The sequence below is a fragment of the Psammomys obesus genome, unplaced genomic scaffold, assembly GCF_907164565.1.
Source record: "Psammomys obesus unplaced genomic scaffold, mPsaObe1.curated_primary_1811, whole genome shotgun sequence".
NCBI classification, from domain to species: Eukaryota; Metazoa; Chordata; class Mammalia; order Rodentia; family Muridae; genus Psammomys; species Psammomys obesus.
In genome coordinates, this window is record NW_026596064.1 from 4,052,572 (window position 1) to 4,070,150 (window position 17,579).

At 46.4% G+C, this 17,579-nt stretch overlaps 1 protein-coding gene across 1 annotated transcript; it reads right to left on the bottom strand.

Annotated features, from left to right (window-relative positions):
• Nucleotides 1-325: 325 nt before the first annotated feature.
• Rtp2 (receptor transporter protein 2) lies at nt 326-5,002 on the bottom strand. The gene is made up of 2 exons (XM_055625091.1): nt 4,839-5,002; nt 326-2,173 (listed from the first exon to the last, which is right to left on the bottom strand). Exons 1-2 carry the CDS (start codon nt 5,000-5,002, stop codon nt 1,666-1,668), a joined length of 672 nt encoding a protein of 223 aa, XP_055481066.1. The 3' UTR covers nt 326-1,665.
• Nucleotides 5,003-17,579: the final 12,577 nt, after the last annotated feature.

The window sequence follows — 17,579 nt, forward strand, 5'->3', positions numbered from 1 at the left end:
TTTGGAAGAGAGCTCCTGGTGGCTGCGTGGCCTGGTCCATGTGTCTGGAGCTCTGTGTGAAAGCTTGCAAAGCCACGAGGACTGAGAGTTCACACATGGTGAACATCCAGGTTCTGAGGGGAAATGAGCAGAAGCAAATCAGGGGCACCTTCAGCATACAAAGCATGAACGAGAGAAGCACATCCACAAGTACATTGCAATGGAGAGAAAAGGCAGCTAAACTATGCAGGGCAGGTGCTGTCCAGCCACAGGAGAAGCTCCTGGAGGGGGGAGGGGGAAATCAAGAATATACTTGGGTACATACTCAGAAGAATGTGAGTCAGCAAACCACAGAGGCACCAACACATCCATGTTTATTACGACACTATTCACAATAGCTAGGTTACGGAATCACCCATTAACAGACCAATGGGTGAAAATATATGTGACATGTACATAATGGAATATATTCAGTCATGAGGAGAAATGAAATAACGCCACTTACTGAGAAACGGATGGGACTGGAGGTTATGTTAAGCAAAATAAGTTAGACTAAGTGAAAAAAAATCACATGCTTTCTCTCACGTGTAAGATGTGTTTTAAAACAGATAACAAAAGCAGGAAAGAGGAAACCAGTGGTTGGAAGGACAAGAAAAGGTGATAGATGTATGTGATCAAAAATACATGGTGTGCATGTAAGGGAAATGTTCGAGTAACGCTCACTTTTTCAATTAACAGAACAAATACGGAAAAGGAGGACTCTAAAACAGAGCCGACCCATGAAGCAGATACAAACAGACAAGCAGCCAATGCGTTGCCAGTGAGTATGGAGGGCTGGTTGTAGGGACATAGAAATGAGATTTTCTTGAATTAAAGAGGGGGAAAAAAGTCTCGGAAACAGATATAACCTTCTCTGTCAGTCCTGAAAGGATAAAAACATTGCAGTACTTGCGGGGAGGGGAACGCCAAGTCAGGAAACTCCAGCGAAATATGAAATCATCACCGAGGAAAACGAGCTGGAGGAGAAGCTTTTCCTCTGGCAATGTTTCCGACCTTGTTTCTCGTCACCTAATCTAGCTCTTTTGTCCTCACAGCCATCTTCAGCAGCGTTTCCTCCCTCTGGTGCAATGGTCAGATACTCCACCTTTTATTTATTTATTTTTTACCTCTGACACATGACCTATCCCCTTGGAGGATTTTTGGCAAAATCTATTTCTAAACCCAAAACCACATTTTAACAAGAGATGCTGGCTGGCGCCTCTTTATCCCAGGCCTGTTGCTCAGTGTCGCCTTGAGGGGTTCCCATGGTAGACAAAGCAGAGGGTGGGAGTCCTCTGAGGATCTCCTGATGCCCAAACCCTTGACGCTCATCTTCCTAGAAGCCACCCTTGCCTGCCATTGAGCAATGGCCCCTATGGGGACAAATTTTGTGTAAGCCCCAACTGGGCTTGGAACTACTAAGGAACAATTTTTATTTCATTTTAATTAATTTAAATCGAAACAGCCACATATGGCCAATGGCTAATCCACTGGACAATGTGCCCTTAACCAACCCAACGCCCGCCCCCAACCTACCCCTGCTTCCGCTGACGAGCAGTGTGCTGACGACCGCAGTCATAGATCGAATCTGTAGCGGAATCAGGAGGAGAATGAGTTCTCCCCTCTCTCCACCCCTAAACAACTCCACTAAAGGAAGCCAGAGCGGCCTCGGAAGAACTGCAGGTACACGATGACCAGGCAGAGGGCGCCCCAGAACAGGCACCAGCGAAATGAGAAGAAGTTGTACACAAAACTGGCCTGGGACTTCTTCTTGGAGGCATCGGTGCAGGGGGCGTCCTCCTCCAGCAGCTTCTCGCTGGGTTTCCAGTGAACGATGCCTTCCTGGCAGGCCTCGCAGAACTCACTGCGGTGTACCCCGCTGTCCGGCCGGCTGGCCACGTGGATGCGGTACTGGCCACCGTCCTCGTCGTAGCACTGCTCGCGCAGGCTGCTGATGAGGTTGTCCACCAGGCCCTCGATGTTCTCCTCCAGCATGCTGGACTCGTCCAGCCGTGAGGTGCCGCACTGGTAGCACAGTTGCTTGAACACGCGCATACGCACCGAGCCAACGCGCTGGGCACGGTCCAGGTGCATGTGGAAGAGGATGACTACGTTGGCGGACTGCCAGGTGTGCCAGCACCAGGAGCAGTGGAACCTGCGGGGAAAGGAGGGAAGGAAAAATAGAGCAGGTGAGATTCTCAGGGACAGCCTGCCCTGGGGAGCACAGGAAAGAAAAGGCCAGTGTGTTAGGCAGAGGCTGAAAATGAAAGCACTTTGGATGTTTATCAGCCTGCGGGTTCCTTAGCTCTGGAGGTCAGCAGTCACCACCTCCGCCTGGTGGTCACCTGGGAGCCACTGGGGCGACTGAACAACCGGAGCTGCCTCCTGTGTGCCATCTTAGAGCCTCCCCCCCACTCTCGGTCCGTTACAGTTATGGCTAAGTCAACCCACAAAGAGAGTGCGGAAGCCCGTTCTCTGCAGCTCGTTTCTGGTCTCTGAGCTGCAGTGCGATGGTATGCATGCTGGACCTTGTGCTCGGACCTTTCATACCTCTGATAAGCGTGGTAATGTCCCCATCTGACCCCTGCATCTTGCTTGCTCAGAGATGGCATGCAGGCTCAGAGCCTGGCACACTGTAGGTCTGCAATAAGCCATCCAGAAAGGACCAGTTATGTTGGAAACCTTGGGGAGCACGTGGTACCTCCCCTCACTCTGAACTTGGTAGTCCTGGGTGTAGGCTAACGCCACAGTTAGTAAACCGGGAAGGTCAGCAGACTGCCGAAGATTGGGTGGGAGCTATGCCAAGTTTGGCTCTTACATCTGCAGAGACGCACACCCCTTGACCAGGCACACCTAGGCACACAGCAGTCCTGTTTGAGAATGGGAAAAGTAGACTTTGTTCCCTGACATACCTGCCCCCAGCCTGGCCTTCACACAGGCCACAGCCTCAGAAAGCATGGAGCGGGGTGGCCGAGGGCCAAGCCTTGGTCCTCCTAGCCTCTCAGCAGTGCTTACATACCTTCTGTGATGGAGCTCTCCTTAACTCCAGACAGGCTCCTATGCCCCTGAAATGGTTTATTCTGAGACCCTGTTTCAAAGGCTTCCTGAGGTATTTGCATGTCCACTGGGCTGATTCTGTCTTCCTCTTTGGCTCTGCCTAAGTCCATTGCACAATGACTTTAAAGGACCTCTGATGAAGAACCCAGCTCAATTCATCAGGCACCGACTATATTTTAAGTGCTACTCGGCTACAGTGGAATAGCAATGAGACCAAGCCAGCTTCTGAACTGTGGAAGCCAGGAACAATCTAAGTGTAGAACAACACCCAGCTCCACCCAATACACGGACAAAGGGCAGAGGAGTCTGATTGGTCCTCTTCCCAGCCCTATACTGGGTCAGTTCTGTCAGGCCCAAGAGTTAATGCATCTGAAAGATTAAAAGCACATCTATGCTCCAGCCCTTCCTGAGGCCAGCTGGGCCTAAGCCCTGAGGTGAGAAGATCTGTGAGCCTTTGGAGCTGTCCCTAAACTCCAGAAGTCCCGCACACCAGTTCCCAACAATCTGCATTTTATCCTCCATGAGGCTCAAATGCTTTGTGCTTTCAGTCTCCTAGGTTTTATTAAATAAACCAATCCAGAATTATTTCCCCTCCCTCAAGGCAAACCCCATAATTTCCAAAAGTATCCGACATGGGTGAACATTTTGGGGGGAAATGTTACAGAAGCATAGAAAACAAGGACATGAAGCTACTTAGAGGAATATCCAGTTCCCAGTGTCTATAATAGGAGCCAACACAAACCAGTTGACCTCTGCTCTCTGTCTTTTATCAATACAGGATCCATTTATTTGTTTGTAAGGCCGGTGCTAAGAGTCCAGATGCCCACTCTCCACTCATAGCCTTTTTTTTTCCTGCTCCTATCTTCATGTTGTTCTGTTCTCTACTCAAGAGGCTTCACACCCACACACTATGGACAACCCTGTCTCTGCCATATTTCGTCCACACACCTCCACAACACAGCCACCAGCTGATCTCCTGTGAATCCAAATATCCAAAGAGGAGGAGTGCTTAGTTCCTGCAGGTAGGCTGGAGGCTGTGTGAGCAACAAACTGTGGCTCCAGTCCCAAACCACCTGGCTTGTAAGAGGGAAGTGATGCCGGCTTTAGAAAGCCACAAGGACACTTTGCACAGTGGAAAAAAGGAACACTTAGGAAGCAGAAGATGGAGGGGAAGTCCTGCCTGAGGTCAGCAGTTTTATCAGCCACGGATATTAGAGGTGGAAGGGATTTGCAAAATGTTTTAAGAGCAACTAAGTTGAGCCCCCTTGATTCGTGAATGTGAAAACTGGGAGCCAGAGGAAAAAGAGGACATACCCAAGTCCACAGAGCTACACAACCAGGTCCACATAGCCTGTGGTCAACAGCAAATGTATTATGTCCCCAAGTCTAGTTGCATTTGGTAGAACAGAGGGATGCCACAGCCCCCCCAAGCACAAGTCCCCTGACTTCTAGGTTGAGAATTCTGAGGACCCCCATTGCACCTCCTCTCCATTCCAACTGCACTAAGCATCCGAATTTTCAGGGAACTGAAGGTTTTCTCCAGTCTTGGGTTTTCTGTGGAAAACTGAGACTCACAGGCAGAGCACAATTTACCCAGAGTAACTAAGGAATCTGAACAGCTGTGGTTAGAAGCAAAGCCCCCATGGCCCTCGAGGCAGTCCAGTCTCTACTTCCAGGTGAGACCTACCGCAGGCCCGTACTTGAAAAGTCCGTGACCCTCACCCCACGGGGGCTCCCTCCCCAAACTCCCATCTGCCTCTCACCTGCCTGAGGCATGCTGTTCCAGATACTGCTTCCAGCCTGGGCCCAGCTCGTTGGGCTTGAGGTTGGGATCTATAATCAGCTCCCAGCTGTCAGCTGGCTTTGCCACCTCCATCTTCTCGTAGAAGACTTTCTTCCATTCACAAGTGGTCAGGCTGGTGGACATGATCCTTTTGGCTGGTGTGGGGGTGTGAGCTCAGCCTGAGAAAGAAACACAGAAAGATTGGATGGGTGCAGCCCGGGCAGTCTCTATAGTCCTAAAAGCCTTACCCACAAGACCCAGCTCCCTCTTTTGTCACCCTGGAACCTGTTACTATGACAGCCAGGCAGGTGCCAGGAGCCGGAGCTAGGGAGGAGGGAAGCCCCAAGGGAGAGTCCTGAGCTAGACTGTGGAGGCAAACTGAGTAATAATACTGACCAGGTAGAGAAAGCAGATAGTTGGTGAGCTCCAGCTCAAACTGCCCTGGGCTGACAGACGTTTGTTTGTCCAGAGGATAAGGGCTGTGTGGTGGTCCTGTTTCACCACACTGCTCCTCCACGCTTCCTCCAGCTGTGTGCTATGGCAACCGTAATACCCCAGGGAGCCCAGAAAAAAAGCAGGATGGAGATGTGGGACCTGATGCTCCCACACTCCTGATGTGCTGTGGCCACTGTTTGCCATGTGCTGGGCACAAGCTACTTGACCTGTGCCCTAGCCCAAGACAGACCAGGAAACAGGTAAAGTCCAAGCGCTCATCCACAATTCAGATCTGGCCCTTTGGAAATGATACCTATTCGTTTAACTATTGCAAGGGTGTTAAGCGCCCAACAGAATGATTAAGGGAGAGGTGACCCCTACCACGTCTCTGGAGAATTCTCAGTCCAGTTGGTGAGATAGAAGTAATTTACTACCCCAATGAACAGCCCAGTGAAAACAACTCCCACTACAGGGTTGCAGTGCTCACTCTCTGCTCCCAAGGCTCGCTGCTGCTGCCTGAAGATCTGTTCCCTTCTGAGCTGCAGGTTGCTGCTGCCTCGGCTGCTGCAGGAGCAGAAGCAGTGAGCTCTGCAGCCCCTCCCTGATGCCCAAGTTGAAGTCCTTAGAGACCAGAGGGGACTTCAACTCCACGTTTGTATAATCCAAGAGAAGGTGATCTCCAAGGGGAGGCAGTCCTGAGCAGGGAAGAGACCAGAGGGTGAGGTGATACCTGGTACTGCCCAGGACACCGTGAGGTTTTCGAGATGCCTGTGGTCTGTCACCTGTCGCTTCTTTAACCTGCAGCTCTGGCAACCTTGAACTGCGGAGACAGCAAAAGCTGGCAGAACTGAAAAGGGTTGCTAAGTGCTGGAAGTTATCAGTGCTGGGCTCCAGATTTGCCTCCGTATGGTTTCCGAGTGGGGTGAGGCTAGGAGGAGGGCTACGAGATGTCCTTCAGGTCAGAGAAGTGTTCTTCCACTAGCTCTGGGTTAACCTCAGAAAGGACGAATCTGTGCTGTAAAGCCAGAAAGAAGTACTGATTTCTAGTTTCTCTCTTGGCTGCAACTCAAATTCCCTCACCCCAGCGTTTTTCTCCTTTTCTCCTTTTTTTTTTTTTTATTTATTTACTTTTTGACAGGGTTTCACTATGCAACCTTGGCTGGCTTAAGTTCACAGAGGCTGGTTTTCTTCTGCCTCCCAAGGGCTGGGACTAAAGGCATGGATAACCACACTCAAATATTTTCATAGTGAATTAGAACAACTGAGGCCTAGAAATGGAAAACTGTTACCAAAAGAAACCCTGGACTGGGTCACTCATTGAGGACTGTTCTGTAACTGGCTACAAAACAGGTAACACACATTCCCATGTATTCCCAGGAACTGAGGAAAGCTGGGAGGAGATTTGACCTGACCTAAAGCTATATGCCATCGTCCAGCTCTGAGAGGTCCTATGCCATTGTTCCCAGAAATGACAGTGAAATGAAATGACAGTGAAGGGAAAAATAAAAGGACAATGAGAATTGCCAGGGCTCATCTGTTTTGCTTTGTTTTGTTTTTGTCTCTGATGATGCAATCCCCTTGGGCATAGGGTCATACTTAAGTTAGAATGGAATTGTCTAAGCAGAGACCAATATCATTCATCTTTCTGTGTAACAGCGCTGTTTGCACTGGAAAGTCTTTCTTGGGATACCATCAATGAGTATAATAATTACTACACAATGAAGTAGCCACTAAAACCTCAGTCTTCAGGCTGCACCATTAAAATGCTCTCCGTGTGGGCGCATTGCTCACTGACCGTTCACTGTTGACAGCTGCCTTATCTCCACTCGTGAGGGTAGTCTTCTAAATGAACTAACTTTAGCCTTCATAAAATAATACTATCTGTTTTTCTCAAACCTGTCCTTTGTATGGAATGTCAAATAATAAATGTTTATTCTTCAAATTTTGTTAAAATCCTCTGTGACAGAGGTTAGAGCGTTGGCTCAGTGGGTAAGAGCACTGGCTGTTATTGGAGAACCCAGGGTCAATGCCCCACAACCACATGGCATTTCACATCAATCTATAACTCCAGTTCCAGGAGATCTGACACCCCCATAATAATACACATAAAATAGCCAGAAAAGGTGGTGCACGCCTGTAATCCCAGCACTCAGAAAGGCAGAGGCAGATCTCTGTGAGTTCAAGGCCAGCCTGGTCTACAAAATAAGTCCAGGACAGACAGGTCTACACAGAGAAACCCTGTCTTGGAAAAAAAAAAAAAGACGTATTTGTTTTTAAAATGGTAACTAACAAAATAAGAAGCAGATAGTAAACACTCTGATTCCTAGCATTGCTGTGACTGTTAAAAGATTTGAAGACACATCAGTTGTGAAGTTGGAAGCAAGGCTGCTGCTTTGTCTGGTTCCAGTCACTGGAAGACTCGATTGGATATGCCAATCATTTCTCTGAGCATCATTTTAAAATGTGGCTTAAAGTATTATTTGTAAGAGCACCAAAGACACAACAGGTTGAAAAACACCATCAGCCCAGCCTTTGCATAATGAATGAAATCCGGTGTGTGAGCAGAAGGCAACTGCCAGTGCGAAAGAAATGAAGCTGTACCTTCATTCGTCCTTTCAGAAGACCCAGATGTGGGGCTCAGGAAATAGCTCAGCTGATAACGTACTTGCCGTGGAAGATGATAACGTGGGCAGGATCCTCAGCACCTGTGTAAAAAGCCAGGCCTGGCGGCATGCACTTGTAATCCTAGAGCCAGTGTGGCAGAGACAGGCAGCTCTCTAGGGCATGTTTGCCAGTAGCCTAGCCCAATCTGTGAGTCCCAAGCCCCAGCGAGACACCCTGTGTCAAAAGAGCAAGCTGGATGGCTTCTGTGTATAGATCATCTCAGGATGACCTCTGACCTCCAGATTGCAAGTATATGCATGTGCAGAGTCACATACATAACCACATACATATATACCCACAAACACATACATACACATGCACAAACACACACATATACACATGTACACACATACATGTACACACACACACACACACACACACACACATACACATACATGCACGCACACAGAGAGCCAAATGAGATACCAAAGCCCACATAGAGAGGGACTATAAAAAGGACCCCTGAGAACCCTCCTCCATTGCTGGTGAGAATGAAAACTTGCAAACCACTTTGGAAATCAGTCTGGTGATTTCTCAGACAACTAGGAATAGTACTACCTCAAGATCCAGCTATAGCACTCCTAGACATATATCCAAAATATGCTCAATATACAACAAGGACATTTGTTCAATAATGCTCGTAGCAGCTTTATTTGTAATAGCCAGAATCTGGAAACAACCTAGATGTCTCTCAAGGGAGGAATGGATACAGAAATTGCGGTACATTTACACAATGGAATACTACGCAGCAATTAAAAACAAGGAAATCATGACACTTGCAGGCAAATGGGGGGAACTAGAAAAGATCGTCCTAAGTGAGGTATCCCAGAAGCAGAAAGACACACGTGGTATATGCTCACTTATAAATGGATATTAGACATGTAATATAGGATAATCATACTAAAATCTGCACACCTAAAGAAGCTAAGCAAGAAGGAGGACCCTGGGTAAGATGCTCAATCCTCATTCAGAAAGGCAAATGGGATGGACATTGGAAGAGGGAGAAAACAGGGAACAGGACAGGAGACTTCGACAGAGGGCCTCTGAAAGATTCTACCCAGTAGGTTATCGAAGCAGATGCTGAGACTCATAATCAAACTTTGGGCAGAGTGCAGGGAATCTTATGAAAGAAGGGGGAGATAGAAAGACCTGGAGGCCACAGGAGCTCCACAAGGAGAGCAACAGAACCAAAAAATCTGGGCCCAGGGGTCTCTTCTGAGACTGATACTTCAACCATTCATGGAGATAACCTAGAACCCCTGCACAGATGTAGCCCATGGCAGCTCAGTCTCCAAGTGGGTTCCCTAGTAAGAGGAACAGGGTTTTCTCTGACATGAACTCAGTGGCTGGCTCTTTGAATACCTCCCCCTGATGGGGTGCAGCCTTACCAGGCCACAGAGGAAGACAATGCAGCCAGTCCCAATGAGGCCTGATAGGCTAGGGTCAGATGGAAGGGGAGGAGGCCCTCCCCTATTAATGGACTGTGGGAGGGGCATGAGAGGAGAAGAGGGAGGAAGGGCAGAATTTGGAGGGGATTTGGGAGGGGGTCCCAGCTGGGATACAAAGTGAATAAATTGTAATAAATAAAAAAATAAAGTAAAAGGACCCCTGAGAGCTGGAATGGTAAAGGCCACACCCAGTTTAGTGGTGACAAGAAAGCAATCCAGGCCCGACTATCACTCCCAGAGGATACTAGAACATCACACCCATGACGAGTGCTTGTGACAATAGAGGAACTAGAAACACAATACACACAGCTTTCAAACTAAACAAGAGAAAGTAATGTTCCTGTTAGAAAACAGATAGCCCCCTCAGAGCAAGAAAAAGTAAGTTATTCAAACTACAATATGATAAAAAGAAAAAAAAAGTCGTATGCTAGACAGAAATAAAAATGTATGGGTACATACTCTAAATATAAACAAATAAACTCGGGAGCTGGAGGGTTGGCTCAGAGGTTAGGAGCACTCTCTGCTCTTCCAAAGGACCCGGGTTCAATTCCCAGCACACGAGTGGCAGCTCACAACTGTCTGTAACTCCAGTTCCAGGGGATCTGACACCATTACACAAACATACCAGCACCAATGTACACAAAATGAAAACAAATAATCGAGAAAACAAACAAACAAACAAAAAACAACAAAAACAAACTCCACCTCTTGGTAAAGTGGAGATCAAATGACTTAAGAAGCAAGCAAAAACAAATTCCAGTTTCAATGGGATATTGTTGACAGCAAGCTGATTAGTAAAAAGAAAGACAGCTGATGGTGCAGGACGAGAGCAGGAGTATGGATCCACAAGAACCGTCACACACAGGTGGTGGAATTTTATAAAAACTTTGGGGAACAAATGACTAGTAATTTGCAAGCTGGACCAGTCAAAGGAGCTATATGGTTTGCGAGTGTCCCTCCAAAGTCATGGCTCGGAAAATTAATCCCAATATAGGAATGCTGTTGGGAAGTGGGGTCTAATCAGAAATGGTTAGGTGATCATCTGTCTTTGCTCTCTTGAAGAAACCACTTTCACGAGAGTAGATGAGCAATCCATTAGTTATCGTGAGAGTAAACTTGTTATAAAGAGTTCAGAGCCGGGAGGGATGGCTCAGTGGTGAAGAGAATGCACCACTCTTGCTGAGGATGGAGTTTGATTCTCAGCACCCACATCAGGCAACTCGATCACCACAGCCTATGAGTCCAGATCCAAGAGACCCTGTGTCTTCTTCTGGTCTCTATGGTAATGGCAGTCACATAAACATAACCACCTACCCCACCCCTCCACCCCATCCCCACACAAAAGAAATAAATTTGCCTGAGCTTGGTGGCATATGTTTGTAGTCCCAGCATTCCGAAAGGCAGTAGGATCACTGTGCGTTCAAGGCTAGCCTCAACTGCATAGTGAGTCTCTTCCTCAAACAAAGCCAGACACCAAGTTCAGCTCCCTCTTGCTCTCTGGCTCTCACTGTCTCTTTCCCTTCTCCCTTGGGATGAGGTCCAGATACAGCGGCTTGCCTGGGATTTCCCATCTACTCTAACTATGAGACAAAAGGATCTGTACTGTCTCTGAGTTACCCGTGCTCTGGCATTCTGTTACAGTATCACACTAAGAGAGAGACCTGCAAGGTATAGCCGTCACATTGCCTTTAATCTCCTAACTAGTTTTCGAAAGACAACGATATAGACTAAGAACAGGACAGTCTTTTACAATTGTACTTACTTTTATTTCCAGTGTATGTTGTGGTGCTCATGTGTCCGTGCATGCATGCGTGTGTGTTTGTATGTGTGTGTGTGTGTGTTCCCTACATGTATTTATGTGTACTGCGTGTGTGCCTGGTGCTCTCCGAGGCCAGAAGACATCCTCAGATACCCTGGAACTACAGTTATAGATCACTGTGAGTCAGTTGCCTTATGGGTCCTGAGAACCAAACTTGGGTCTTAACTGCTGAGCCATCTCTCCAGTCTTGACCAGGACAACATCAAGATAGATTTATCTTGGCTATAAGGGAAATTAAAATCTTGACACTAACTTAGAAGAATGAGTCAATTTGGTGATCACAAAATAGAACCTGCAGTTTCAAGAGCCACCCCAATAACAATCCGTCTGTGAGGTGCCCTCAAAGGCAAGTAAGAAAAGTCCAAGTGACTGAGGGAACACTAAGGTTCAATCAGGAATGGCCTCAATGTTCCAGCTGAATGTCCTAGAAACTAGGGACTCCTGGGTACCTGCAATTCAATTCCCAACCAGGGAATCCAGGACACTCTTCCAAAACACTTTGTTATGACGTAGAGTGAGAAGAAGCTGCACCTGAGGCACCAGGAGCCAGACAAGGAAGCGGTCGACTGTTTCCTCGCCCAAGTACCAACACGTGCTCTCTTTCCTTGCTCTCCTCTCTTTCTGTGTCTCTCCTCCTCCTCTTCTTCTCCTCCCTCTTTCTTCTTTCTCTCTCTGTGCTTTTTCTCTCCCCTCACCCCTGCATAGCAGCTGAGAGCTGCTCCTGATAACCCAAATACCAACAAATGTAGGGGAGAGGTCTTGCTAGGCATCAAGGATAAAAGTTAATGGTACCACGCTGTCCCTGCATCATTCCATCCAACACACAGGAACCCTCTGAGGTCGTGCATATTGTGATGGCATCCTCCACTTTTCACGTGAGGAAACTGAGGCTCATAAAGGTTAGCTAATGTGCTAGAGGTGGCTGAGGGCTTGTTCATTCTAGTATTTGGAGCCATGTCACATGCTCACCTGCATACATTTCAATATGGCCCTTCCTTGGTCATCACAAAAATTCAAGCAATTCAAAGTATATTAAAGTTCAAAATCTATTTGATGACAAAACTCATTTTTATTTTAAAAGATTTATTATTTTATTTTCTATTATATATGGCACTTAGAAATATTTTACCATCAATGCATTCCCAGTTTGGTACAGAATGGCCTATGAGGCACAGACTTGAACCTTGTGAGCCTGTGTCTACTAATAGACGATGTGATGGTTATTAGTGACTGTCAGCTTGGCAGGATCTAGAATCTCCTAGAGGACAAGCCTGTTAGCATGTCTTTGGGAGAGTATCTAGATTGGGAGGCCCCACCATGTGTAGGAGTGCCAAAATCCCATGAGCACGTGTCCTGCACTGAAAAAAAAAAAACAACAGGGAAAAGTGGCCTGTGCACCCGACTCATCATTCCCAGCTTCCAGACACATGGGCAAATGTGGCCACTTCCCTCAAGCTCCATCATCATGATGAGCTGTACCCTTGAATTCTGAGAAAACATGAATCGATGGCCCCTTAGATAGGGCCTAAGGTTGTCCTTTACCTCCCTTAGGTGCTTAGATTGTCTCTGCTTCTTATCAGGTGCTTTGTCACTGCAATGAGATGAGTAACATCAGGCGCCCTCTACTGGAAGCTGCCATCAGTGCCTCAGTTTCAACACTTCATGGCGGCTTGCATGCTCTACTGCACAAGCCATACCTTGTGAAGTTAAAAGAACATTGCTTCTCCACTACGGTTCCACAGCAATCATTAACCGGTAAGGTGAGGACATGCCTTGGCATCCTATGTGATAACTGATTTTATGTCAGCCTGGTGGACAGAGTATTGACTAACAGGGTTTCTATGGAAGAGGTTAGCATTGAACCTGTGGCCAGAGTAAAGCAGGTAGCCCTCTCTAGTGTAGGAAGGCATCCATTTACTGGTCCTGAGTAGAACAAGATGGCACTGTAAGAGGGTTAAGCTCACTGTGCCTGGCTGCCTGGCTGGGACTTTAGTTCTTTCCTGCCTTTGCTCCTTGGCTAACCAGCATGTATACCACATACCAGCTTCCCTGGCTCTCTACCTTGCTGAAGATGATTGGACTTTCCACCTGTTTGGTATTCTGTTACTATTATAAAGACCATGATCAAAAGCAACTTGAAAAGAAGAGGGTTTATTTGGCTTCCATGTCCTGGTCACAGACTATCATTGAAGGAAGGCAAGGCAGGAATTCAAGGAGGGCAGGAACCTGGAGGCAGGAACTAACGCAGAGCCCATGAAGAAACGCTGCTTATCTGCTTGCTCTTTTGTAACATTCTCAGCTTTCTTTTATTTTCTCCTCCTCCCCTTTTCTCCTCCTGCTCCTCTTTCCCCCCATGTAGCCTGGCTTTCCTGGAATTCACTCTTTAGACCAGGCTGGCTTCAAACTTACAGAGATCCACAAGCCTCTGCTTCCCTGGTGCTGAGATTAGAGGCACCACACCTAAGTCAGCTTGATTTCTTATATCTCCCACAACCACAGACCACTGGCCCAGGTACAGCACCACCCACAGTGGGTTGAGCTCTCTCACATCAATCAACAATCAAGAAAATGCCTACAGGCCAATCTGATGGAGATAATTTCTGAGTGGAGGTCTCCAGATAACTGTGGCTTTTGTCAGGTTGACAAAACTCTACCCAGGATACCACCCTCCATAATCACATAGGACAATTCTTCCCCCTTCCCATTGGTTTTGTTTCTCTAGAGAACAATGGGAACAATAAGAAGCATATGACATATACATGTCTGTAACATAAGATATCACCACATCTATCCTCTCAACAAAGGATGTATTATTTGTATATTAAAATCACCGGTACAAATGCAGAACTCTCACCTCATTGTGAAGCTGAACCCAAGTAATCATGACCTGGAAGCACAGATTCAGCTTACCTAAATACCGTGTTCCAATGTTGCTGCAGGTTCATGAAGTTCTGAGTCAAGGAAGTTAAAAATCATAAATCACAGTGCTCTTCAAATATGATGGTGGAAACCTCAGGTTAGAGCAAAACAGGGAAAACTCCACGATGGAGTTCAGATGTTCGTCTGATGACGCTATTGCCTTTTGGGTTGGTGGAAGCTAGCGGACTACATTAATACATTCCATGAAGTTTCATGTGATAGTCACAGGATGTTAGACGAGATACAAGTGGGCAATTAACAGCTATTAATGGAAGCAAAGATAGTTCAAGATAATTTGGTTTTGGATCTCCAAAATTCCAATTCTCTGTAATCACAAAGTTCTAATTGGTCAGTCGTCATCTTGCAGAATCAGTTCACACTTTAAATATGTGTACATTTATAGTTAAAGACAATATATAGACAGACAGACAGATAAATATGGTGATAGATGGTGAGAGATAGATAGATAGATAGATCCTAATGTTTCTGTTTTCTGAAAGTCCTTCACTCATATCATGATTCTTTCTAAATGTGACATTGGTTAAAAAGAAATGCTATCTTTGACTTGGAAGATTCCTCTCTAGGCAAAATCTCATGTCATGTCTATGATCTTCATGGTTGGATTGCACCTCTCATCTAAGTTTGTGAATAACTTTCTGCTCCCAAGTTTGAAGATGCTAAAACCCCAAAGGCCCACTCCCTGATCACATGGAGCATGTAAGGCCCAAATATTCTCACACAGATAGCCCTCATTTAGGATCTCAATACCTCTCTACCTAATTTGGGGTGCTCTTGTTTTCAGAGCCTACAAACAGCCTACAAACCTTCCAGCTTTGTCTCTGCCATGAATGATCCAGAGAAGGCAGGTGTGTGCCCTGGGGTCCATGTTGACTTTCCCCAGAACTTGAGTCCAACAGCCTGTGTCCAGTGTGTGAGTTTAGGTGGTCTACAGTTCTGAGGATATGGGGATCTTGGAACACAATGCTGGTGCTCAGGGATGTGATTTAGCACAAAGCTGGTAGCAGGTTCATCACCACAGTCTGCAAATATATGATGCTCAGTGCACTGTGTCATCGGTCACCCTGAGGCTATCTGGATGAAGCCTATTTCTGACCTGTGAATTTTTCATAATTTTTTTTGTCTTAAAAAACAAAGAGTTTTTATGTATTTTTTTAAATTGCTTTAAAAATGCTTTATTCTTCTTAGAAAATGTACTCTGTGGTACTAACCCATGGAAATTTTCTGAGGCTACTATTAGCCTCTTGTAATTGTAACATTCTGTGTTGCCTTTTTAATTTTCTAATATTTTTTTGAGATGGGGTTTCTCTGTGTAGCACTGGCTGTCCTGGAACTGACTCAGTTTACCTGCTTCTGCCTCCCAAGTGCTGGGATTAAAGGCGTGCACCACCACTGCACGCCTTTAAGTTTTAAAATGTATATTGTATCTTTTAAGATAAGTTGTGTTTTATATTTGAAACTCCAGACTGTAGAGCCAGATTTAAGTGCGAATCCCAGCTGTGCCGGCCATTCACCATATCAGTTGAATGAGGAACTCAGCCTCCCAGTCTGTAAAACCTGGAGGCTAATGGAGGCTGGGGACTGGGGACAAGACCAAATGTGCTCACACAGCAAAGGCTTAATAAGCAACACAGTATCAATTCACTGACAACATTCTCAAACGCACACTGGTTATGGAAATGGAAGACAAATGAGTGACTACAGAAAGTCAGGGGTGGCGGTGAAAGGTACAGAGGGAACAAAAGACACCTTAGTGGGGATAGAACAGCCCAGCCGTGTATGGTGATTGAAGCAGGAAGTTCCATAGAGGGAACTACATAAAAACTCACATCATTCATACATACACAGACATGTCCACACGCATATACATACACTCGGACATACCCATATACACATAGACACACTCATACAAACACACATATATACATATGCGCACATAGCTACATACTCAGACATACTCAGACACATTGCACACATCATATACATGCATGTACCTGTACACAGATCTACCACAATACATACACACATGTACAAACCACACACATGCATGTATACACACACAGATCCACCAAAACACATACACACACGCATACACAAACATACTCTCACACACACAGGCACACGCACACACACACACACACATATAAAACTGGCGAAGCTGGGTTAGGTCTGTGAATGGCATATACCACGTGACTCTCACTTTGATGCTGAGCAGTAGGCATGTATCATATTACCACCAGGGAGGACAGGGAGACCAGAATTCTGGCTGTCTCTGCACTCTTTCTGTAACCTCCCCGTACTTGCAAATCATTTCAGAGTCAAAAGCTATTCAAATGTTCCTGTCATTCTGGGTGTTTCATAACTGTTCTTTAGTACTATTGTTTATGTCATAGTAGTTTTTCAGCAATCATTATGTACATATATATATTCATTTTAAAAGTTAAAGAAATATTTAAAATGTTCTTTTTGGGAAAAAAATAAAACCTATTTCAACAGAGTTACAAATTGTTACCTATACAGGGGCTCTGAGTTGCGAACTGTAAAATCACTTAGCGTGGATAGCTAGCATGATTTGCAAGTTCCTTCTCAGATTCAGTGGCATTAGGGGCCATGGCCAGAGAAGACTCAAGTCCTGAGTAGCTGAGTGGGCAGGAAACTCTCAGAATGATAGGTGAAAGGGATGCCTTCCAGGAGTTTAGAACTCCGTGTCTCAGTGAGTGCTTGGCATTCCGGGAGCATTCCAGCGAACAGCAGACTCTCGGTCCCAGCACTTAGAATGGAGAAGTCAGAAGCTAGTGTTGTCAGTTTTACAGAATCCAGAGTCTCCTGGGAGATGAACCTCTGGGCATGGCTGTGGGGAATGTCTTCACTTCACTATTTGAGATGGGGAGACCCTACACACACACACACACACACACACACACACACACACACACACACAGTGGCTGGCACCGTTCCCTAGTAGCGTGTATTCACAGACCCCTCTTTGCTTCCTGATTCTGGATGTGCTGTTACTGGTTGCTGCAAGCTCTCACCACATGAACTGCACCCTGGAAGGGTGAGACAGGTCAAGCTCCTCATCCCTAAAGTTTGTTCTGGAGAGTGTTTCATTACAGCAACAGAAAAAACAAAAAACAAAAAACTGAAGACAGCCAGCTTTTGGGGGTGGGGAGGAGGGTGTCCTTGAAATCACTGGTGTGGACTTTTCAGTCGCAGCTAGACACTCAAGCCTGGGGAACATCTCCCACCGAGGCCAGAAGCTGGTCAAAAGTGGAGATCTTGAGCCAGGACTGTTTGCAGGAGCTCATAGCGGTGGGTCTCTGCTCCACAGAGATTGGATAAGTCTCCACAGCCACCCACAGTCTCGGGGCATGATCCGAACAGTGCTTAGAGGCTGTTCAGAGACAGCGTCTGGCCT

Coding starts and splice junctions, on each gene's coding strand:
- Rtp2 (XM_055625091.1), bottom strand. CDS start 5,002: ATGTCCACCAGCCTGACCACTTGTGAATGGAAGAAAGTCTTCTACGAG. Junction 2,174..4,838: donor GAACAGCATGCCTCAGGCAG/GTGAGAGGCAGA, acceptor CTTTCCCCGCAG/GTTCCACTGCTCCTGGTGCT.